Source organism: Colletotrichum orchidophilum, assembly GCF_001831195.1.
Source record: "Colletotrichum orchidophilum strain IMI 309357 chromosome Unknown Scaffold_114.1, whole genome shotgun sequence".
NCBI classification, from domain to species: domain Eukaryota; kingdom Fungi; phylum Ascomycota; class Sordariomycetes; order Glomerellales; family Glomerellaceae; genus Colletotrichum; species Colletotrichum orchidophilum.
Genome location: NW_019173070.1, coordinates 128,572 through 149,476, shown reverse-complemented (window position 1 = coordinate 149,476; position 20,905 = coordinate 128,572). Strand labels below are relative to the sequence as shown.

General features: G+C 54.4%; 7 protein-coding genes across 7 annotated transcripts; 1 reads left to right on the top strand and 6 right to left on the bottom strand.

Annotated features, from left to right (window-relative positions):
• Window positions 1-397: 397 nt before the first annotated feature.
• CORC01_11030 (mitochondrial-processing peptidase subunit beta) lies at window positions 398-2,082 on the bottom strand (the record flags this gene model as incomplete). The annotated part of the gene is made up of 5 exons (XM_022622657.1): window positions 398-785; window positions 835-1,520; window positions 1,576-1,653; window positions 1,709-1,834; window positions 1,930-2,082. The coding sequence occupies 5 exons, from the start codon at window positions 2,080-2,082 to the stop codon at window positions 398-400; spliced, it is 1,431 nt and encodes a 476-aa protein (XP_022470877.1).
• A 754-nt stretch (window positions 2,083-2,836) lies between these two features.
• On the top strand, window positions 2,837-5,895 carry CORC01_11029 (raffinose synthase Sip1; the record flags this gene model as incomplete). Its single annotated transcript, XM_022622656.1, has 6 exons — window positions 2,837-3,495; window positions 3,602-3,800; window positions 3,854-4,067; window positions 4,139-4,411; window positions 4,460-5,593; window positions 5,663-5,895. 6 exons carry the CDS (start codon window positions 2,837-2,839, stop codon window positions 5,893-5,895), a joined length of 2,712 nt encoding a protein of 903 aa, XP_022470876.1.
• Window positions 5,896-6,040: 145 nt separating this feature from the next.
• Window positions 6,041-7,557, bottom strand: CORC01_11028 (uncharacterized protein; the record flags this gene model as incomplete). The annotated part of the gene is made up of 5 exons (XM_022622655.1): window positions 6,041-6,745; window positions 6,827-6,951; window positions 7,171-7,362; window positions 7,462-7,475; window positions 7,538-7,557. 5 exons carry the CDS (start codon window positions 7,555-7,557, stop codon window positions 6,041-6,043), a joined length of 1,056 nt encoding a protein of 351 aa, XP_022470875.1.
• A 1,561-nt stretch (window positions 7,558-9,118) lies between these two features.
• On the bottom strand, window positions 9,119-10,043 carry CORC01_11027 (adenine phosphoribosyltransferase; the record flags this gene model as incomplete). The annotated part of the gene is made up of 2 exons (XM_022622654.1): window positions 9,119-9,264; window positions 9,326-10,043. Coding segments are annotated over 2 exons (864 nt in total), but the record flags the coding sequence as incomplete, so codon positions are not given.
• Window positions 10,044-14,493: 4,450 nt separating this feature from the next.
• On the bottom strand, window positions 14,494-14,724 carry CORC01_11026 (uncharacterized protein; the record flags this gene model as incomplete). The annotated part of the gene is made up of 1 exon (XM_022622653.1): window positions 14,494-14,724. One exon carries the CDS (start codon window positions 14,722-14,724, stop codon window positions 14,494-14,496), a length of 231 nt encoding a protein of 76 aa, XP_022470873.1.
• Window positions 14,725-15,801: 1,077 nt separating this feature from the next.
• On the bottom strand, window positions 15,802-17,830 carry CORC01_11025 (uncharacterized protein; the record flags this gene model as incomplete). Its single annotated transcript, XM_022622652.1, has 4 exons — window positions 15,802-16,378; window positions 16,438-17,091; window positions 17,146-17,369; window positions 17,441-17,830. 4 exons carry the CDS (start codon window positions 17,828-17,830, stop codon window positions 15,802-15,804), a joined length of 1,845 nt encoding a protein of 614 aa, XP_022470872.1.
• A 742-nt stretch (window positions 17,831-18,572) lies between these two features.
• Window positions 18,573-19,988, bottom strand: CORC01_11024 (Pex2/Pex12 amino terminal region; the record flags this gene model as incomplete). Its single annotated transcript, XM_022622651.1, has 1 exon — window positions 18,573-19,988. The coding sequence occupies one exon, from the start codon at window positions 19,986-19,988 to the stop codon at window positions 18,573-18,575; it is 1,416 nt and encodes a 471-aa protein (XP_022470871.1).
• Window positions 19,989-20,905: the final 917 nt, after the last annotated feature.

Genomic DNA, 20,905 nt, shown 5'->3' with positions numbered 1-20,905 from the left:
CTACCTTGTTAGCCCGGCCGCTTCCCGGTCCCCCGCCCCCCCCCCCCCCCCCCCCTTCCCAAAGGTGTCGACCCTAAGATGAAAGCTGCGCAGCTCCTAGACAGTATTTTTGTTACTTCCAAAGCTGAAGCACATTCCATTGTGTACCATTTTCGGGGGACAAACAGTCGTCCTCACGCTTAGGAAGTGAGTGAAATAGATACGACTAAATCCCTGTGACATCCAAAGATCGTAGTTGTTTGCAATAAAACAAAATAAAATTAGGTCGTCAAGGTGTTAAGCTTGCAGTTATCACAGACATATGAACAAGGGAAGTCTTTATGATACACTAGCCTGCCTGTAACGGTATCTCATACACTCTATACCCTAATCTCCCCGGAAATCGCCATAACCACATTTAGTACTTGGGCTTCATCGTGGCCCTGAGTCTGGAGTAATCGAAGAGACCCTCAATGCTTCCAACGGCGGAGACGGCAATGTCCTGGTCCCAAAGCTTCCTGCTGGCAAAGTCCATAACATCCTTCTCGGTAATGGCGTCGATGGTACGCTCAATCTCGGCAGGGTTGGCGCGACGGCCGGTGGTGACCAGCTGGCGACCAATGTCCTCAGCAATGGCGGTGGTGCCGTCAAGGGAGAGGAGAATGGAGGCCTTGAGCTGGGCCTTGGCGCGCTCAGTCTCAGCCTCACTGACGTTGCGGGCCAAGCGCATCCACTCGCGCTGGGCGAAGTAAACGAGATCGTCGATGCGGTCGTGCTTGTCGGTGACGAGGTAAATACCCCAGAGGCTAGTAAGTATTAGCAGGTGTTCTTCCTAGCTGTATCGATGCTGCTTACCCAGTGTCACTGTAGCTGGTGGAGAAGGACATGAAGCTGTTGGCAATGTCGTGCTTGTGGACGAAACCGCTGAGCTTGCTGCCCTGGTGCGCAGCGTTGCCAATGGCCTTGTCATAGTTGCCGACGATAGCCTGGGCAACGAGGGCGGTGTAGTAGTCGTCGTCGTTCCAGCTGACACCCTCAACAGCAATGGCGATGTTGGCGGTAGGGATGTTGTCGTCACGGACACGGACATCAGATCCGATGAAGTCGGCCTTCTGCTTGGACTGAAGGTATGCCTGAGTCTGAGGGCCGGAGGTCGGGAGGCCGCTGAAGTTCTTCTCGGCGAGCTCGACGAGCTTCTCGTGGGGGATGCCACCAGCGCCAACAAGGACCATGCGGTCGGCAGTGTAGTTGTTCTTGATGTAGTTGGTGAGCTCTGTGCGGGTGATGTCACGGATGTTCTCGCGGGGACCAAGGATGGTGCGGCCAAGGGGTTGGTGCTGGAAGGCAGTAGCGTGAAGGTGGTCGAAGACAACCTCCTCCATCTGCTTCTCGACTTCCTCGGACTCGCGGAGGATGACATCGCGCTCACGCTCGATGGCGGACTCCTCGAGCTTGGAGTTCTGGAGAATGTCGGCAAGAATATCGACGGTCTGGGGAACATCGGAGTTGAATGCCTTGGCGAAGTAGACGGTGTTTTCGCGCTGTACGATTGTCAATTGAAGGGAATTTGGATGGTTTCGGTCGACGGGAACGAACCGAGGTGTAGGCGTTCAAGTGACCACCCATATTCTCGATCTCGAGCTCGAGCTGCTGCTGCGTCCGGTTTGTGGTGCCCTAAATTCGTATCAATAGGTGGATCTCATCGCATTGCCGTCGCAGTGTGGCCTACCTTGAAGGCAAGGTGCTCGAGGAAGTGTGCGGTGCCATTGGTCTCGTCGGTCTCAGCCCTTGAGCCGGCGTCAATCCACACGCCAACGGTCGAGGTCTGGGCGAACGGCGAGTAGTCGGTGGCGACCTATATATTAATTGTCAGACTCGATTCGCGACGCGGTTTTCGAGGCCAATTGAGCCATGGGGCGGAAGGGCGGATGAGCGGATGGGATTGCGTACCGTCAGTCCATTCTTCAACGTTGTCGTCTGAGTCTTGCCGAAGGGGGTATTGGAAGGCGTGGCGAAGCTCCGGGTAATTGGACTCGCTCTGGAAAGAGCAGCCCGGCTTCGCAGCCCCTGCGAGAGGTTCAAAGCTAGTCTCCGGGACGCCATGGCGGAGTTGTGGAGGATGGGGAATGATATGAGGTGTTTGATGAAATCTTTCAATGAGGTTTCGGCTCAGAAAGCTTTCGCTTTCGAAAGGCTCTGCGTGCCTTGGAATCGAGGCGCGAAGCCGGCTTCCGGAATGCCCCGGCCCAGCAACTGGAGCCAATCAGAGGAGGCACGTAACTAATCTGCGGCCCCAGTATCCCGGTACCACCAGATCCACCTTGTGTTCAATCTAACTAATATTCTGTCATTGACTATTCCTTGCCGGAACAGCTGTAAATAATTCCCAGCATTGGTCATATTGACTCAGAGTTACGGCATATCTCTGCCCTCGAGGTAATATCGCATCTTCAGTTTCTGTTATTTGATATTCGCGCTTCATTGCGCATAGCTATTCCCTCCCAATCGATGAATCATTCTCTTCTCCCTTTTGTACGCAAATGCCAATTGGCCAATTAAGCGGATACTGCCCCGTGCCCAGGCGACAGCGGCTCTTGCGTCAAGTCCCAGTCGTGCAGCTGAGACCATTGGGATGAGCTGTTAGTGCAGCAGGTCACAGGACTACCTAATTGCCTTCACCGCAGATGTCAAGTCTCGCAAATTCTTACATAGGATGAGAGTATATTACAGCATTTCTACTTTAGCAACTGAACAAGAGCCTCTCGTTATTCTGATTCGCCATTGACATCATCTCGATTATCTGCTGCCTCATCACTTGCGCTCTTTCCTCGTGGTTTTGTATCTTTATGACATCAAGATGCCGTCAGACAACTACAATTTTGCCGAAGTCTTTCAATCTCTTTTCGTCTCAAAACAGAAGCCAGCCCCAGAAGCTATCGCCGACACTATGAAGGCCGTCATCCAGAGCTATCCTCCACTCGGCCAGTATACGCAGGTCTCGAATGGAAGTCTTCCTGTCACCGTAGTCCTAGAGATCCCTGCTTCTCGCGCGGGTGAATCTTGGGAAGTTGCTGTATGGCACTCAAGTGACGGAGCCGATTGGAGTGAAACTGCTCTTGCCCGCATCTCCGATGAAGACACTCCGACGACCTTGCAGGCGGTCCCGGATAACGTCCGGCGGTTCTTTTATTCCGCTTCTGTTTCTTTCAAAACATCGTATCAGTTCACTCTCAAGTTCCGACACTCGTCGGACGAGCCATGGAGATGGACTCGTGACGAGCTGGGAGTTGGTGATGGCACTGTGGTCCTCAACGCGAGACCCGTTCTTGAGACTGTTTCCGAAAGCATTGATGACGTCGTGTCTGGCCTGAACCCTGCATGGAAAGTGAAGCCAATGATGAGCCAATGCCCCGGAACTCGGCTTTGGTCACTTGAAGCTGCCATAGATGCCGTGGATGGAGATGAGTCGAAACTTGCCGATATATCGATAGGAGTACCTTGGGGAGGGTTTCTAAGGTAAGCCTGATCTTTGGAGATACGCCCATTATCAAGTTCAAGTTCGCCTCGAGAACTCTCCCCTGAGATACCAATTTCATTTAGCGGGGGATGCTGACAGTAGTAGGTGGTTTGCTCTTATCCGTATTTGGACGCCCTGGCTGGCTCCTCGCCACGGAAAGAACACGTTTCACCTCGATAAAGATGGCGTCCTCTGCTCATTCCTGAGTCCAGAAGGCAAGCATCTTGTTTTCCTCGCCGTCAGTGGAGGCAACCATGTTCTGCCTGTATTCCGCCACGGCGAATCTGGGCAACTGTCTGTTCACGTGCGTCATTAAGCTCCATTTCACCAGAACAGTTGTATGCTTACAAGTTGCAGGCTCGTAATGATAGCACAAAATCAGAACCTGCTACCATCCTGATTGGAACAGGAGACAACTTCGAGAGCGCAAATGCTTGTGTCATGTATCAAGCTAGACAGTATATCCTTCAGGAGAAGAAGGCGAGTGGCGAGCTGTTGGCTGAGATGAAGGCGATCGAGGAGGGCGTTAAACCAGAGTGGATGGAGAACTGGTACGATGGACTCGGTTACTGTAAGTATCGTGAAATTTCAACCTACGGTCTCTTCCCCATTGCCTGATTTTTGGTTAACTCGCTTGACAAGGCACTTGGAATGCTCTCGGGCAGCGTCTCACAGACGAAAAGGTCTTTGATGCAGTCGACAAGCTGGCCGAGAACGATATCAGAGTCTCCAGCCTCATCATTGACGACAACTGGCAAACAATTGACTACAGAGGACATGGCCAGTTTCAGCATGGTTGGTGCGAGTTCGAAGCCGAGCCTAAAGCTTTCCCCCAAGGCCTGAAGGCCACCGTGGCACACATTCGACAGAAACATCCGCACATCCAGCACATTGCCGTCTGGCATGCCCTTCTGGGTAAGCCGCCTTGTTGTATTTGAAGCATAAAAACGCTGACACAAGAAGGTTATTGGGCGGGTGTTTCACCGGACGGAAAGATCGCCAAAGAGTACCAGACGATAGAGGTTATACGGGAGGATGCCGAACGACGCAACCTGCCCCTCGGAGGTAAGATGACTGTGGTCGACAAAGACGACGTTGACAGGTTCTACAACGACTTTTACAAATTCCTTGTCGACTGTGGCATCGACGGCGTGAAGACGGACGCCCAATTCATGACAGATACCTGGGTCTCGGCCAGCGCCCGCCGTGAACTCATCGATGCTTACCTCGACGCCTGGACTATATCATCTCTCCGGCACTTCAGCATCAAGACCATCTCCTGCATGTCGCAGACGCCGCAGATTATGTTTTACAACCAGATGCCCCGGAACAGGCCCGCGATCCTGTGCCGCAACTCGGATGACTTCTTCCCCGAAATCCCGGCTTCCCACCCCTGGCACGTCTGGACGAACGCTCACAACAGCTTGTTCACACAGCATCTCAACATCCTGCCCGATTGGGACATGTTCCAGACCGTCCACGACTACTCTGGCTTCCACGCCGCGGCGCGTTGCGTCAGCGGAGGGCCCATTTACATCACCGACGTCCCTGGGCAGTACGACCTGGATCTCATCAAGCAGATGACGGGTCCCACGATCCGCGGCAAGACCGTCATCTTCCGACCCAGCGTGGTCGGGAAGACCATCGACCCGTATACGGGCTACGACGACGACGGTCTGCTCAAGATCGGCAGCTACCACGGCGCCGCCGTGACGGGCACCCCGATCCTCGGCGTCTTCAACATCTCTGCTCGGCCCCTGACGGAGATCATCCCGCTCGCCGCCGCCTTCTCCGGCGTCCTGCCCTCCATGCGCTACGTCATCCGGGCGCACTCGTCGGGAAAAGTCAGCGAGCCCGTGTCCTCCGGCTCGGCCGCGTCCTCCCTCACGGTGTCGCTCGACGTGCGCGGATACGACATCTTCACCGCCTACCCGCTCTCTGGGTTTAATAGCGAGACCAGGGGCAAGGTGTGGACCGCCAACCTGGGCCTGGTGGGCAAGATGACTGGTGCGGCGGCCATACTCAACAGCGACTTTCTGTTGCGGCACGATGGAAAGGTGGAGCTCAAGACTCGTCTCAAGGCGCTCGGCGTTCTCGGTAAGTCCACCTCACATTTTGGTGAAGTTGAAGGAACAAAATCTGATCGGGAAAAAACCAAACAAACAGGTCTTTATATCTCGAAGCTGCCAGAATTGACGATAGAGGATGATTTCCTCGTCAGCATCCAGAACTCTGTGATTCCGGTCCACACGGTATCGCTCAGCAAGAGCCACGACTTCGTCTTGGAGATTGATGTCGAAAAGGCGTGGCAGGAGATGGGGCTACACCCTGGTTGGGGCAACGAGGTCGAGATGACGGTTGTTTTTGCCATTGATCACGAGGAGGCAGAGGAGGTATAGATGATGCTCTTCTTCTCTTTTGATAGGCGAAACCCCCTTTTTCAAAGCAACCGACAACCAAAAATCAAGCCTCGGTCTGGACCATGAGTGAAATTGAGAAAACAGCTCATATGAGACTATCGACCTATATTTGTAATGTGCTACTTTACTGCTTCTTCTCCTTGGGTTCAATCTTCAACCTCGTCGCCTCAAAAGCAACCGTATCGGCAATCTCCTCCTTGAGACTCTTGTTTTCGGCCTCCCACCCAAGATACTTGCGCGCCCTCTCCGCCTTGCTCTTGGAATTCAACCCCCACGTGGCATTCGCCTTACCGTCACTCTGCAACACCTCCTTCATCGTCGCCTCCTTGGTCAGCGCCGCCGGCAGGAACCCCTGCCTATGCGCCTCCTCCGCAACCCACGTCGCGACGTCGCGCCAAACGTGCGTCCCGCTCTCGACAAAGTAATAGGCCCGGGGCCCCAGAATCTCCGGATCGGCGTTCTTGGGCCCGTCCTGCGTCGTCTCCACGAGCGTGACAAACAGCCGCGACAGGTCACGCACGTGTACATTGTCCCACTCCGTCTTGCCCGGCGCGACCACTGGCGCGAACCCCTTCTCCAGCGTCGCCTGCGCGAGGGAAGGCACCTGGATCGAGCGCTGGTTGACGGGCCCGCGGCCGCGGCCGTAGATAGTCGGCGGGCCGAAGATGGCGGTGCGCACAGAGGGGGAGTTGGCGCCGAGAACAATCTTGTCAATGTCGCGATGGATGGCCTCGTCTGGGAGGGAGAGGATGCGGTCAATGTCGCGGATGTCGTGGTAGTCTTGGTCTGGGAGGGGCGCCTCGCCGTAGCGTTCGTGCTTTATGTCGTACTGTGGGCAACGACCCTCTGGCATTAGTGGCTATATTTCCTCGAGATGAAAAAGGAGAGGGTTTGGGGATAGTCTCCTCACCCATTGCAGGATACCCGTGCCCGAGACGTGAATCCAGAAGCCCGGCTTCTCAGGTGTGTGTCCCTCTGCCAATCCCTTTGCAATGGCCTTTGCGGATGGCTCATCATCGGCAGACCCAGCAGTGTCTATCCTTCATGTTAACATCTCTCATCTCTGCCCGACACCGGTTCCCGGGGCAGAAGGAGAACTTGAGGGGGGGGGGGGGGGGGGGCCGCCGGCCGGCACCACCTCCGGCGGGCCGCGCGCCCCCTTGCTACCCCCCCCGCCCTCTCCCCCCCCGGGGGGGCTGGGGGGGGGGGGAGGGAGGGTGGGGGAGGGGGGGGAGGCGGTGGGCAGCAACGTACGAACAACCACGTCAGCAGCCGCGGCCTCCTTTTCAATCACACTTGCGTCCTCCAAGCCACCGAGTACTATACGGACATTGGGGAATGCCTTTCTCACAGGAGCGGCGCGCTCTTCGTTGCGCACTAGGAGGGAATATTCGTATTCTGGGTGCTTTTCGTAGAGCGCATAAAAGGCATCGCCGCCAATGTAGCCTTGAATTTATATGTTAGAAAAGAGATCATTATTCGATTCGCAAATTTGATGTAATATGAGAGAGAAACAGAGAGAGAAAGAGAAAAGTCATTTCATACCAGTGACGCCCGTCCTGCGATGTAAATTATTAGCTACGACATTTTTGTGAGACTGGGACAGCCTGGGGCTGCTTACAGGAAAAGCTTGAGAGTCATATTGGAAGTTTCGTAAATTTACCAAGATCTATGTGTGTGGTCACGAGAGTTCCAGCAAATGGACAGCAGCTTGGAGACGCAAAAGATACCCACGCATATATAAAGAGGTAGGTAGATGCACCGTGGCTTATAAATTCCATTCAACCCCGCCTCACCTGAACGTCGCGGAAGTCAGCTCTGAGCCCAGGACAGCTTATTAATTCTACTCGGGAACAGCACAGCTTAGCAAACCCTGCACCCAAGCAGACCAGTTCTGTACCACGATCCCCAACGAGACAGCTGTCCCAAAATGGGTAACAAGTTCCAATCAGGTCTACCTAAAGGCATGCCCGCCCAGTGACCGCTCACGCGTCGAGGATGAGCGGCGAGAAGAGGTGGGGTTATCCCGATTAAGGCAGCTTTAAGAAATCGAGGGGTCGCTCGGCAGGTTGTGACATCATGGATCAGCACGCCCTTTTTTTCTTTGGTGGCGCCTTCATCCCGCCTTGTGTTTGGTTTAATCCCGAGTTCTGAGCTATTTGGAGCCTGTCCAAAGTCGTAGTGGTTGTGGTGTAGGTTTCTCACTGTGCTTGTAGATCCAGGTTGAGGACGATCCGTGAATGGTCCGGTCCCTTTTCCCCTCCGCTCGTCTTACGACCCGCATTCGAGTATCACAAAAAGCTCGGGGTTCCAAAGCAGCCGTCCTGGACTTGGGAAGGAAGGGCGATAATAGATGCAGAGTTATCGAGAAGCGCACCAGAGACAGGTGGAATCCCGAATGGAAGGTGGGCGTGAGTTCTTGCCAAGGGCCTTACTCACAACCGCTCAGGTAAGTGCAGCTAGGGCGGGGCATTGAAGACGAGGTGAGGCCATCACCAGAATTTCTAGTAGTTCTTGCACATTAGACGCACTTACGAATTTTTTTTTTTTTTTTTTTTTGCTGAGGCCTCTCCGTCGCTTTACTTCTAGCATGCATTCGTGCAAGTTGCTGCACACACCTCAGGTCCCTGGTAAAGACTAATCAACTTACACGAGGCTCAGACGACCCCGCGAACTGGCTGCCGCAATGTCTTGGACATGCATATCAAGCATCTGGAATTCTGGATAGGAGTGGGACTTGAAAGGTACCGAAGTCTTGAAGGCTGAGCATTCCCACGTTGGCCAGGTGGATACTAGGTATTTGCTCATCATTATATTCAAGGCGCTCGTGTTGTTAAGAACTCGATCGCGCGCATCGACTCCTGTCCGAGTCTTTCCATTCATAACGTCTATGTCTCATCTTTCCAATCAGTTTGCCGTCCTACTTTTTGTAACCCAAAACGCCGGCGCGATGTCACTTTTCGCGCATGTTCGTGTGGAAGAGAGCCGAAATGAGGTTAAGCTGCAAGGAAACAGGCCCTTTCTCATTAACCTTGACACCTCGATGGGCATCAAGGTCAGTCCTCCCACGGCAGGTACCTATGTACTTTCGAGAACCCAGGTTGTGCCAAGTTGAATCGGAGACATCTACCTGTCCGTCGAAGATGTGTGCTGATCACCGGGCTTATCTGCACAGCCCATGTGGCCCACCCCATAGTGTGCTTTATGCGTCCTCGAGGAGAATGATGGTCTTTGTGTCGCCGAGCTTCTCACGTCCGTTGAGGCCTGGGATCTCCAAGATGAAAAGGTAGCCAATAATCTCGCCGCCGAGCTGCTTGATGAGGTCGGCCGCAGCCTTCGCGGAACCACCTATCTGGTGTCAGTGGGACTGCGGGAGGTAGTTGTTGAGGACGCAGAGTATGCAACTCACCAGTAGCAATGATGTCGTCGACGACCAGAACCTTCTGGCCAGGCTTGATAGCATCCTGCTGCATCTGGAAGAAGTCGGAGCCGTACTCCTTCTGGTACTCGGCAGTGACGCACGGGCCGGGCAGCTTGCCCTGCTTGCGCACCGGGGCGAAGCCGGTGCCGAGACGGAGGGCCAGGCCGGGGCCGAAAAGGAAACCACGGGCGTCGAGACCAACAATGACGTCGGGGAGAGTCGGGAATCCCTCCTTGACCTGCAGCTCAAGGGCATCACCGAGAGTCTGGTGGACGGTGGGGTCGAGGAAGAGGGGCATGATATCGACAAAATCAATGCCCTTGATGGGGAAGTCAGCAAAGTGACGCAGAGCGCCCGTGAGCTTCACCTTCCAACTGGCGAGTTCGGAGGAGGCGGCGGTGGCGGAGGCGGGCTGTCGTCCCTGGGCATCTTGAGGGTTGTTGAGGAGATCGGCGGTGCCTCGGACGGGATGGGCGGCCAAAGGGTTGATTGGAGCCGGAGAGGCGTCGTTTGAGATGGGGAGTTGTTCGGAGGACATTGTGAAGAGAGGAGAGGGGAGGAGCAGGTGGATTAAGAAGGTCTGGCTGGGAGGGTTGGGAAGCAATGATATGAGTCTGTATCTAGGTTGGCAGAAGAAAATTTTGGGGTCGGATCCCGGAGAACACAGTAGGCTGAGTGTGAGCGAGAGGAGGGGTGTGGGACAGGACCTAGTGGCAGGTGGTGAACAACGGTAATGTTGGTAGACAATGTGCTCGGGGTACGTGGAGATTGTATTGGAGCTGCTAGGACTACGGAGTTACTAGGTACCGGTTCCTTATTCTGACCGAGGGGGGGGGAATAAGTGTGTGTACTTCGTACCCGTCTGGACTGAGGTGTGAGAGAAGAGAGTGTGGGAAGGAGAGTGGCAGGCTAATCCAGCTCGGCTCGCCGGGGTGGAGGGTGAGACAAGGCATGAAAGCACGAAAGCAGGCTGGCAGACGGCCCGCAGAAGGGGGACGGATGCCTAGGGAGGTGATGGTAATACCAGTCCAGGCCCCAGGGATCATGAAGGTAGCAGAGGCGGGAAGAGGAAAATAAGGCAGAAGAAAAAAAAAAACTAAACTAGGAACTATGAAGGTAGCGTGAGGTAGAATGGTGAAAGTGAACGCGCGCCATCGATTAGGGAGTGGAGAGTTGTGATACGGGTAGGGTGTCACTACGTGTGGTGCGAAGTGGGCAGGTCGATTCCATGTGTGGTCCGCAGCGAAAATGACAGCGATGAGGGCACTTGGCCAAGCTGGCTCAAGGCTTGATAGGAAAAGCTCATTTAAGGCTCTTCGGGATGTGCCTAGATAGGATGGCGAGCATCCATTATCTTTGCTTTTCCTTTGTCTCTTCCGAGCCCTGCCTTTGATGCCCTTTCTGTCTTTTCATTGCCGCCCAACCTTGGGAGCCCATTGTATTTCAACAAGGGACTTGCCTGCCTTACGTTGACTTGGAGATGAAGCGATGCCTGCTGCCCGCAGGTGAACGGATTTCCTGGGCTACTTCTCGTCTCACAAGTCGCACGATATCGTATCTGGGTGTAATAGCAAATGGTAAGCCGGCAACGGCGCAGGTGGGAGGTGGGATGTCTCTCAGTCAAAGTGCCCCTCCATCGCAGCATCGACCCCTCCATATCGCAAGGCAGGGGACCTTGGACGAACGGACCAGGGAGCGAAGAAGCAGCACCCCACAATGCCACCACCACCTTCGAGAGAGGGTTCCGGGACACACAAGCTGTCTCTGTCTCACCCTCTTCAGGCAGCCCAGCACAAACGCAAGGAAGCCACTGCATGTTGCATGGCATATCAACTGGGCCAATGAATCAAAGACAGCGGGACATCCACGCCTCTGATTGCCACTAACCTCGCTGTGCTCTCTTCGTTGATGTGGCCGTTTCCCTCCTTGCCTTGCCGCGTCAGGAAACGTGGCCCGGGTACGCATGGAAACCAGGTCATCGCCTGAAGAGAGGGGAACGAGGTATTAGTTCTCGGCGGTGCAGCTTCGTTAAGCGCCGCGGGGAACTGGCAAACCAGCCCGGGCTACGGATACAGGTCGACAACACGAACCTTCGTTGCGAACGTGTGGTTTGCTCCGAGACGTGCCGCACCAAGTACCTACCCCCAGAACCGGAGGGCATTTAGCCTTGGACCGGGGCCCTTGCCTTTTTCCCTGTCCAACACCGATGAATGGTGTAATGTGGTGCAGCGTCCTGCATGCGCGTGTAGGTGGTACAAACATGCCGTGCTATTTCATCACCGCAATCCCCGTACGGAAAGGGTAGGCAGTCGGCTTGGGTGCAAAGTCAGCTCGCGCTATGGTGATGTTGCGGCGATGGCGGTCTCTGGTGCTGCGAACGAGGGTACGGATACTGCCGTATCAATTAGTGACTCTGGATCTCGTCTGTCGGCCCCCTTTGACGGCCCCCACCGCTGAAGGTCTCAAGACCCGATGATCACGACAACATCTCAGCTTGCTTCAAACGTCCGAATTTATTGCGGCCTATATGAATAGTCTAAGGATGTATCGTAGGGAGCACGAACATGATGTGGAGCAGAGAAGAGTGAAACAAATGACGAGGTCGAGGTAGGGGAGAGCAGGGGAAAGGAAAGTACGGATTCATCATCGGCAACAACAACAACAACAACAACCTTGAGGTGTTGGCTTGCAGAGCAACGTTCCTATGGCATTGTGCCTTCCCTTACGGATACAAGATTACCCATCCTCTTTGAATTTGCCCCCCTCAAACCTAGGACAACGGCGGCCTAGATTTGTTCCTCCACTCCATACCTTGGACTTGACCATAGAACAACTCCTCTGCTCCCGTTTTGCTTCTAGATGCACTCGGCCCATGTATCTATCTCCCTCTTCCTCCAGAGCCAATTACAGAGTGCAGGGATAACACCGTTGACCCGATATCTTGGCTTTGATCCTTGGACCATCGATTTCCATCCGCCAACAGGGGAACGTCGGTCGACCCCATGTGCCTCCGTACAGCAATCGTAACATGCCTGGCATGGCATACAGGCAATGGTCTATAGAGATACATCACGGCATGGACTCGTCAGGGCATCTTGTTCAGGTCCAGCAAAGCTCAAACCTGACCCAAACCGGAACCATCAAGCCACCGCGGCAGGTTTTCAGGAAGGTTTCCAGGAATGCTCGAAGGTGCTTCACCTGCACCCATTTCATGTACTTGTACTTCGTTGAGTTCCTTATGTTTGTTGAGAGCTTATTACATCTCACAGCCCACTTGTCTCGTACCTGTCCGACAGGCAACATGGTCCCGCGTTTCCATTTAGTCGATCAGCAGCCAGAGAGGTCCTACCGCTGTGCCGTACCGTCAATTTTCAACTCTCACCCCACTCGTTCCGTCGAGAGGTCTCGCCCGCTTACCATTCCTGTCCTGCAAGAAGCATCCCGAGCGACAGGCGAACCGCCGCAACATCCTGCCATCGCTTCGCATTGAGTCACGGCCACGGCCAGGGTGACCGTCGAATCACAACTCAAAGATCCCCTGTGAACAACCTGTGCCCCCGCGTCCTCGACAGGAAATGAGCCGTATCAATTGGGATATTCTGTTGAACTCAGGCGCCGGTTCATGAGGTACCGAGCTCGCACCAGCCGCCGACTCATCCCACTACCACACCACATCGTCAACCATGCACGAATCCTACATGAGGATACTCGGCACCTCAGTGTGCGTCTACAATGTATACTCCGTCCTAACACATACGAATCTTGAGAAAACTGGGCCTTGTCATGGACTGGGACAACTTCTTGGCAACCCCATAAATCAGATTCCGTCCGAATGCTTCGAGACCATCTTATCCGATCATTTCCGCCCGTCGTCCCGGAACCCCCCTTTCCTATTTCTAGCAAGTCACTGATGGCCCAGTCTGGAACCCGAGTTCCATACTTCTTTCTCCCGTCAACCTGTGAAAGATCCTCATCCGTCTTTTTGGTCCAAGCTTGGAAAAGCTTTGTCAACGGAGTGCCTGGTCGATGAGGCATCATTACACCAGGAAGCCGTCCTATGGTCGTAATCCGATTCCGATACATATAAATATATATACATATATGCCAAGTGGTTGATTACCATACGATGGGGACACTACTAATAACCATGATACATGCGCAGGCATGTAGCGTCCCATCTCAGGTTGGAAGCCATTCCTCAAAACGCAATTAAGCAGTGTCACCCCTGGTCTTTCTGCTGAGTGGCCGAAGCCATCATGTTCTTTGTCAATGATTTACCATCGGGCCCCGGCCTGCCCCCGGATGGTGGGACTCAATTTCATCAGGCGGCTCAGACGGAGACGCCAGGCGCAGTACCTCGTTGTCATTGACGAGCAACCTACTCTTCTGGAGCCCCAAGAACTTAGTAGCCTCCGCAGAATGCTCGAGAACAATTACCTTTCCCAATGAAACACAATGGTCTGCTCGGTCAGCTGGGAGTCATCATGAATTCCCTGCAAATAGCCAACAATATGAGTCGGGTGTAATCCATCAGACTGCTTGCCATGCGAGCCGGGGAATCTCGTAGCCGCAATAGGAGACGGGAGACTTCACATGTCCGGGGCCGGCGGCAGCATCAAGCAAGATTGGGTGCATTAGCGGTGTCCAAAACGCTCCGGCACAGGTGAAAATGGACCCCGTCGACGCAACCTCCCGGGAGCAGATTTCTTAACCGGATATCTTATTAACGGCCTCTGTTCTTTCCGTTTGGGCTTGGAAAGGCTCGAAGATGCCGTAAGTCCGGCACCGCTAGCGGATAGTCGATGCAAATGAGTCAGTCTTCCATGGCCGGCCATCGAGCGACCTTTCCCTCACCGCTACTGTCTGCGTCTGGTATCATTGGCTCCATGATCTGAAGAAAGAAGAAAAAGGCCTATGAAAATATGCAACTATGGGTAGCTATATGCTGACGTCGCTCAACTTTTGGGGGAGGGGAAAAGATGCAGCCAGAGACCACTCGGGTCGATGTCCTATTCGTGCCAGGTGGCAAGTGAACCGGCCTGGCATCTGAATAGGTGTTGGTCGGCTGCAATCAGTCTCCATTCCAACTCGTCCGGGGAAGCGGCTGTCCATGACAATTCTGCGCGCTGATGATGCTTCTTTGCTTTTCTGACCCGTCAGGCAAGTTCGTCGTCGTCCGCAGACGCACCACGGGGCTTGAACTGCTTGTAGTACCGAGGACGCCCGGCCAAATCGGACGCGCCTGTGCGGTTTATCGACCTGCGGGACTCGACAGGACCGATCAGCGGCTCGGTCGTGTTAGTGGGCAACGCGAGCCGCACCATAGCTTGACCGAGTCGCCGTCGAACAGGCCTCGCCGCGCCCGGGAGAGAGAGAGAGGGTGTCATGGTTCTAGGCCGGAGGAGGGATGGTAGGACAGCATCATGCAGGTGTCCGATTCAGTTCAACGGCCAACGAATTCCCAGTCAATCAATAGCTGACACCTTGGGAGACAAGAAGCAGTCCGCGACAGAGTGCTTCTCTTTGGAATGACGTTTTCTCTTATTAGACTCTACACCAACTACTCCGACTCCGTAGGGGCGTAGGGGCAGCCCAAAATGAGTCAGCCATCTCGCCTCTGTCTCCTGCAGATGATGCACATTTGCCAAGCGGTTTGACTATCGAGGCGCATCAAGTCACCGATAGAGGGTCTTCTTGCATCGTCTAATATGATCATCATTAATTCTACCTATTAATATTGATTTCTACCCAAAAAGAAGTAGAATGTGTCCTTCATAAATCATGCCAAGGAGGGGTGGGGGTTGTTATGAGTTGGTATAGTTGATCAGATAGACTGGGAACAGGGGAACGTAGGGAGAGAGGGGTCTTGAAGGGGGGGGGGGGGGGGGGGGGGGGGGGTGTGTGGGGGTTGTGGGTGGATGTTGATGAAGAGGGGAGGGGTGAGGGAGGGGGAGGGGGGGGGGGAGGGGGGGGGGGGGGGGGGGGGGGGGGGGGGGGTTACTGGGGTATCTTTCTTAGTTCTTGTCGTTCCGCACCAATAGCCAAGAGAAACAGACGCGGGCTGAACGAGAACAGGAAAATGACAACACATACGCCTATGCGCAGAATAAAAGCCGGAGAAGGAGACAGACGAGAAGGGCAGAGAGAAAAAGAGTTGTTATCCACCCGTGCGCCTGTTCACTCTCTCCCTCCCTCTCTCTTATCGCTTGATGCTGAAGGAGAAAAGTCACCCAGGATGTCGTGTCACACACCCAGCAAAAAGGGGGCGTTTTTGCCGAGAAAAAATGAAACCGCTAAACGACCTTGGATAACGCCTCTAGAATGGGAAACGACTGTTTGATGTGTTGATAAGATAGGGTGATACCGGCATGCGTGAGCCGAATAGAGAACCAGCAGAAGCCGGACAAGGTTTGGGTTGAAGGGTTGAGCATTTCGATTGCTTCTTTTTTTTTTTTTTTTTTCCATCAGTGGAATTGCAACCGGATGATGGAGAAGAACATGTTCTGCAGGACATGGAACATGACAGCCACGCTTGTCGGGAGCAGCTCCGGCCACACGGCGAGGTCGAGCTTGCCCTCCATGCCGACGTCGACACCAAAAAACCAGCTAATGAGCCCGCGAACGATGACGGAGGCGACGAGCTCGCACGCCCAGGTGACGGACGAGGCCCAGAAGGTGAGCTTAAAGTCGTAGTCGTAGTCGTCGCCCGTCACTTTGCCGTCAAAGGCGAAGTACGGGTAGACGTCCTTGTTGGGCCCAAAGTGCAAGACCAAAACGCTCCCGAGAAAGGCGGCCATGGAAACGTTCTCGGCCAGAAAGCGAATGAAGACGTTGCGGGTGCAGACTTTTTGGTATGACGCGTAGGATTGGTCTGTGAAGTTGAGAGCGACGGTGATGCGGTGGTAGAGGCGGGACATTGTGAGCGGGGTGAGGATGATGAGGGTGCTGCTGGAGAGGATCTGGAGGTAGACGAATTGCTCTGGGGATCGGAGGCGCGCGTATAGAGCGCGGACGTAGGTTTGATAGGTGAGCATGAAGTATCTGAATCGTGGTGTTAGTAGGTGCCGTTACGGATTCACTCAGGCAAGGTATACACTCACAGTTTGAAGACCCAGCTCAGGGGGTAGCTGCCTACTCGCTCGCCCTCGCGGATACCCAGAAGCCAACCAGTTAGGGCATCAAGCAGGTGCACCGTGATAATCCAGCTGTAGACGTACACAATGGTCTCCAAGTTGTTGTGAGGCAGCGTCCGCAAGTAAATCTCGGCGTAGGCCTCTCCTATCACGTACGCCATGAGCCCAACAGAAAGGGCCAGGCAGAACCAGATGAAGCGGACGAAACTGGCGGGCAGCCACCTACGGCGCATCCTAACACCGCCCATGTTGCGAGACTGCTCGGCGGCGACCTGGAGTGTCGCGTCCGGGTCGAAGGAGCCATTGCTGAGATTCGGCCGGCGGCGATTATCGCGCCGGGGAATGCTCCCTTCGGCCTCGCCCGTCCACCAAGACGTGGTGAAGATGCGTTGGGTCTCTGAGAGCGACTGGCGCAGTTTCAGGTGCCGCTGGGAGGTGAGAAGGATGCAGAAGGCGATGGTCACGGGCATGGCCATGACGATGAAGGTCCAGGAGATCCAAGCCGTGTTGTGGGCGGTGAGGAAGCGCGTCTCCGGAATGAGGTAGACCGGGATTGGGACTGCTATCGAGATGAGGGCAATAATAGACATGGTGAGAGGAAAGCCGAAGGACTGTGGCCACCTGCGTGTGTGTAAGCATGTGGGTGTGCTTCTAGATGGGGTGGGGGGGGCGTACCAGTTCAAACTGTATAGGTTGAAGACTTTGGTGATCCATATCAGAGCCGTAACGTTGTAGAAACCATAGTACACAAATAGGAAGAACCAAAAGTTGATCTGTACTCTTGCTTCTCCGTGGCCAGGTATCTTTCGCCCAGACCCTGGCACGGGATCACCTCGATCGTCGTCGTCCTCGCCAGGAAAAGAGTACTTTGGGAACGGTATCGCGCACCACGCAATAGCCTAAATTCCCGCCAGTGTTAGACCCATAACCCCAATCTTCGGTTCGTCCTATTGTTGAGGTGTCAACATACCAGAACAGCAGGCATCACCACCAAAACTCCATATCGACTCCACCACACATCGACAACCCCCTTGACGGCACTTTGTTTCGGTTCGACCCAGACGTTGGAGATCTTGCGCCAAATGCGCTCCCACGCGCCCAATTCCTCCCAGTCGCCGCCCCTAGCAGCATCATTATCATGGTTTTCGAGACCGGCAGCAGACAGAAGCGCGCCGTAGCCAACGTAAACGCTCCCTCGGTTGTTGGATGTGAACAAGCCGAGGGTGCTGGAGCGGCGGCGGCGGCTGGGGACGTCGGATCGCGGGGGTACGGCGCGGAAGCGGCCCAGTAGAGGAGAGGCGTCGCTCGTGAGGCGGGTGCGGGACTCATTGCCTTGAGTGAACTGGAAGAAACTCGGCATCGCTTGAATGATTGAGGTTCGGCAGGTTGTTCTTCAATCTTTGCAACATTGGGTATGTTATTGTTTCGTTTATTCGGCTTGCACGAAGGCTTTTGGATTGCTTTCTTGGTTCAACATTCAGTCGACGCGCTTCTATAATCTTTGATGAAGAGCCGTGCGACACCGTCTTTGAATATGCGTTGTTGTCTCGAGGCGCTGCGCTGCTTATACAAGTGCACGTCGCGGATCTCGAAGTGTTTGGGCGTCGACAGATCGTGGTGAGAGGTGGAGGAATACCAGACGAACCAGCGTAAATTGGAATTTCAGTGCGCTTGTGACGCTAAGGCCGCCAGGTACCTGGGACGGTCCCTGAAATCTCAGTGGGCACGGCGGATCCAAGCCCCCTTGTCCAGCGGGCGCTAGCGTTCTTTGGGCGAGCATGGAGTGCGTTGGCAGTGCGGTGGGGCCTCGGCCACGTTTTGCCCCCCGATGCGCCCCCGGCCCCGGAAAGTTGCACGAGAGAATGGAGATGAGCTTGAGATGTGATATTAAGACGTTTGATAAAGCATTACGTTCATTTCTTCATGGGTATTGGAAGACCGTCTCATATCCACCTGTGTCTCTGAGAACTCTGGGCAACTCCTTGCATATTGATGATCGCTTGCTTTTGCTATCCTTGGATTAAGGTGCTGAAAATGGAAGACCTCGTGTAGCGCCCTGTTAAGCCTTGCAATAGTGTACAACGTGGTAGTGTATGACCTCTTCATTCGCCCTGGTCCATGGTCTCCTCGAAGCCTTCTGAGTCGCCAGTATCCGTATCGTCAGGGTAGTCTTCATCTCGAGAAACGTCAATAAACTCGGTGCTGTTCATGCCTTCGACTTCTTCGCTATCAGCGTTGTCTTCCGTGCCGACGTCACTCTCGACATCCTTGGACTCATCTAAAAAGGCCACTACTTTGGTAGTTGGTGATTTCTTCGGTGGCTCTAAAACATCGCCGCTCCATGGTTTGCACTCTTTGACGAGCTCGCCACACTTGAGACATGTCCAACCCTCACCTTCTTCCCGCTCTAGACGAGTTGCTATGCAAACAAAGCAGTAGACGCAGCCGCAAGGAATGGTCTCGTAAGGATTGGTGATGTCGGTCTGAGCTGAGCCAATGACACCACTTGATGCAGCCGCTGCCATGATCTCGGTTTCTGTACTTGCAAGGGCATTCTGGTCCTGATAGCATATAGCGCATGTGCGTTCAGGCAGGAATCCCAATTCGCCATTTGCTGATGTCTCTTCGTCTCCCTTTGTAGCGATGATCTCTTTTGTCTTGCGCCATGTCCTTGAGATCCACCTCCTCCACCGGTTAATGCCAACAAGCGGCAGTATGAATAGAAGAAACTCGGTGAAGGCGTGCCAAACGAGTTGCCGGTTGAGGTACTCAAAGGACACCTCGCGGCTCACCTGGCTGGTCGGTGGAGCCAGGCGCATCCGTAGGACTCTGTCGAGGAGAGTGCGATATCTTCCCTGCAGCAGAAAGACGAGAAACGAGACAAAGGCTGCTCCTGCGTGGAGCGTCGTGATCCGGGATGTCATACGTGACAGCCTCTGGAGTCGAGGATTGGGCTCGTCGCTGTAACCATCGTCGTTTTCAAGCAGCCAGTTCTCCCACTTCTCCCAGCCGTATTTCCCAAATACGGTGGCCAATCCGTATAATGACTTTTGCCATCTAGATGGCGCAACAAGCACCGAGCCGTCTTTGCGCGCATCCGTGTATTTCAGGTTTTGTAGAGCTGCGCCATAAGTCGCGTCGTTATCCCAGACCGTTAACTTGAAAAGAATGGCGCGGAGTGCAAGAAGAATCTCGGCAGACCAGTCGTCTTTCAGATGGCCGCCGGCGAAGTACTTGAGTGCATCGCCAACCTGGCCGCGGAGCAACTCTAACAATTCGTCATCTAGCAGTTCCGCATCGACCTGTCCGACTCTAAAGGCGGGTCGAGTGCCATCTTGCGATGATATCGAGTCCCATGCTGAGCCGAGGCGGCTGAATGGGAACGGTAAACGATCGATTTGGGCCCGGGTGCGTGAGGAATCGCGCTGGGCGGCTAGTCGGGCAGCATTATTGGCTTCGCGTGCTTGTCGTCGTGCTGCCAGGCGCTGCTGCGCTTGCGCAAAGTTGGTCGAGGTCATCGGGACGGCATTGGGTGGTGGAAGGTAGTGGTGAGGTGCAAATTACCATGCATCACACCTCTTCCCACTGTGGTTGATGACAAGTTGAGGACTGGTCCCTCAAGAGTGGGAAGTGGAGGAAAAGCCGAGGTCCGCTCTACCCACCTGCATCGGCACCAGGCCCAACTCCCCTGCCTGCCGCTGACAGGCTGGGGATTACCTGGGCGATGATGGTCTGAGCCGAGAATCGGCCGGCGGAGCATCTGACGTACCGGGGCGCCCAGGCCTCTCCCTGTCTTTCCTGTATGACCACTGAACCCCGACTTTCATCAAGGTACCTTAATATTACCAAAGCAGCTCTACTTTGGGCGAGTTGGTTGTGGTCTTACAAACCACTCTACCTACATCTGTCATGCTGTTTGTTCTCAAGACGCGATGCAAAAGACAGGCTTACATCAGACGATGTGTCACCAACCTGGACCCCTGTGTAACCACCTCAACGCGAGTAGTTCAGTGCTTGAGATGACCTCGCCTCAAGCACCGACCCCTGCCGCCAACGACCGTAGACAGGCGTCGTCTCCGCTTCTCTGCTATAACTGATGGTTGTCGACATGAACACAAACGGACATACCCGACACACCATACGCTATACTATGCCACTATGCTGAGACGGGGAGATGACCCTTGCCTTACCCGCAGAGTGCTTCGCAGCTTTGGGGTGTGCCAAGGGGAGAGAAGAAGGAAAGGATCTTGCATTCGATTCGTCAACATCCGGCCACCCAGCTGCAGGATCAGGTCAAGCTTATGTTGACTAGCGCGAGCAACCCTTCTTCTCGACTTTACCAGCCAGAGAGGCTTGCAAGGCATCCTCAGGGCTTTCTTCGCTTGTCAGATTCTTGCCCTGTTGCCTCCGGCGACTTGCTGTAACTCTGGATTAT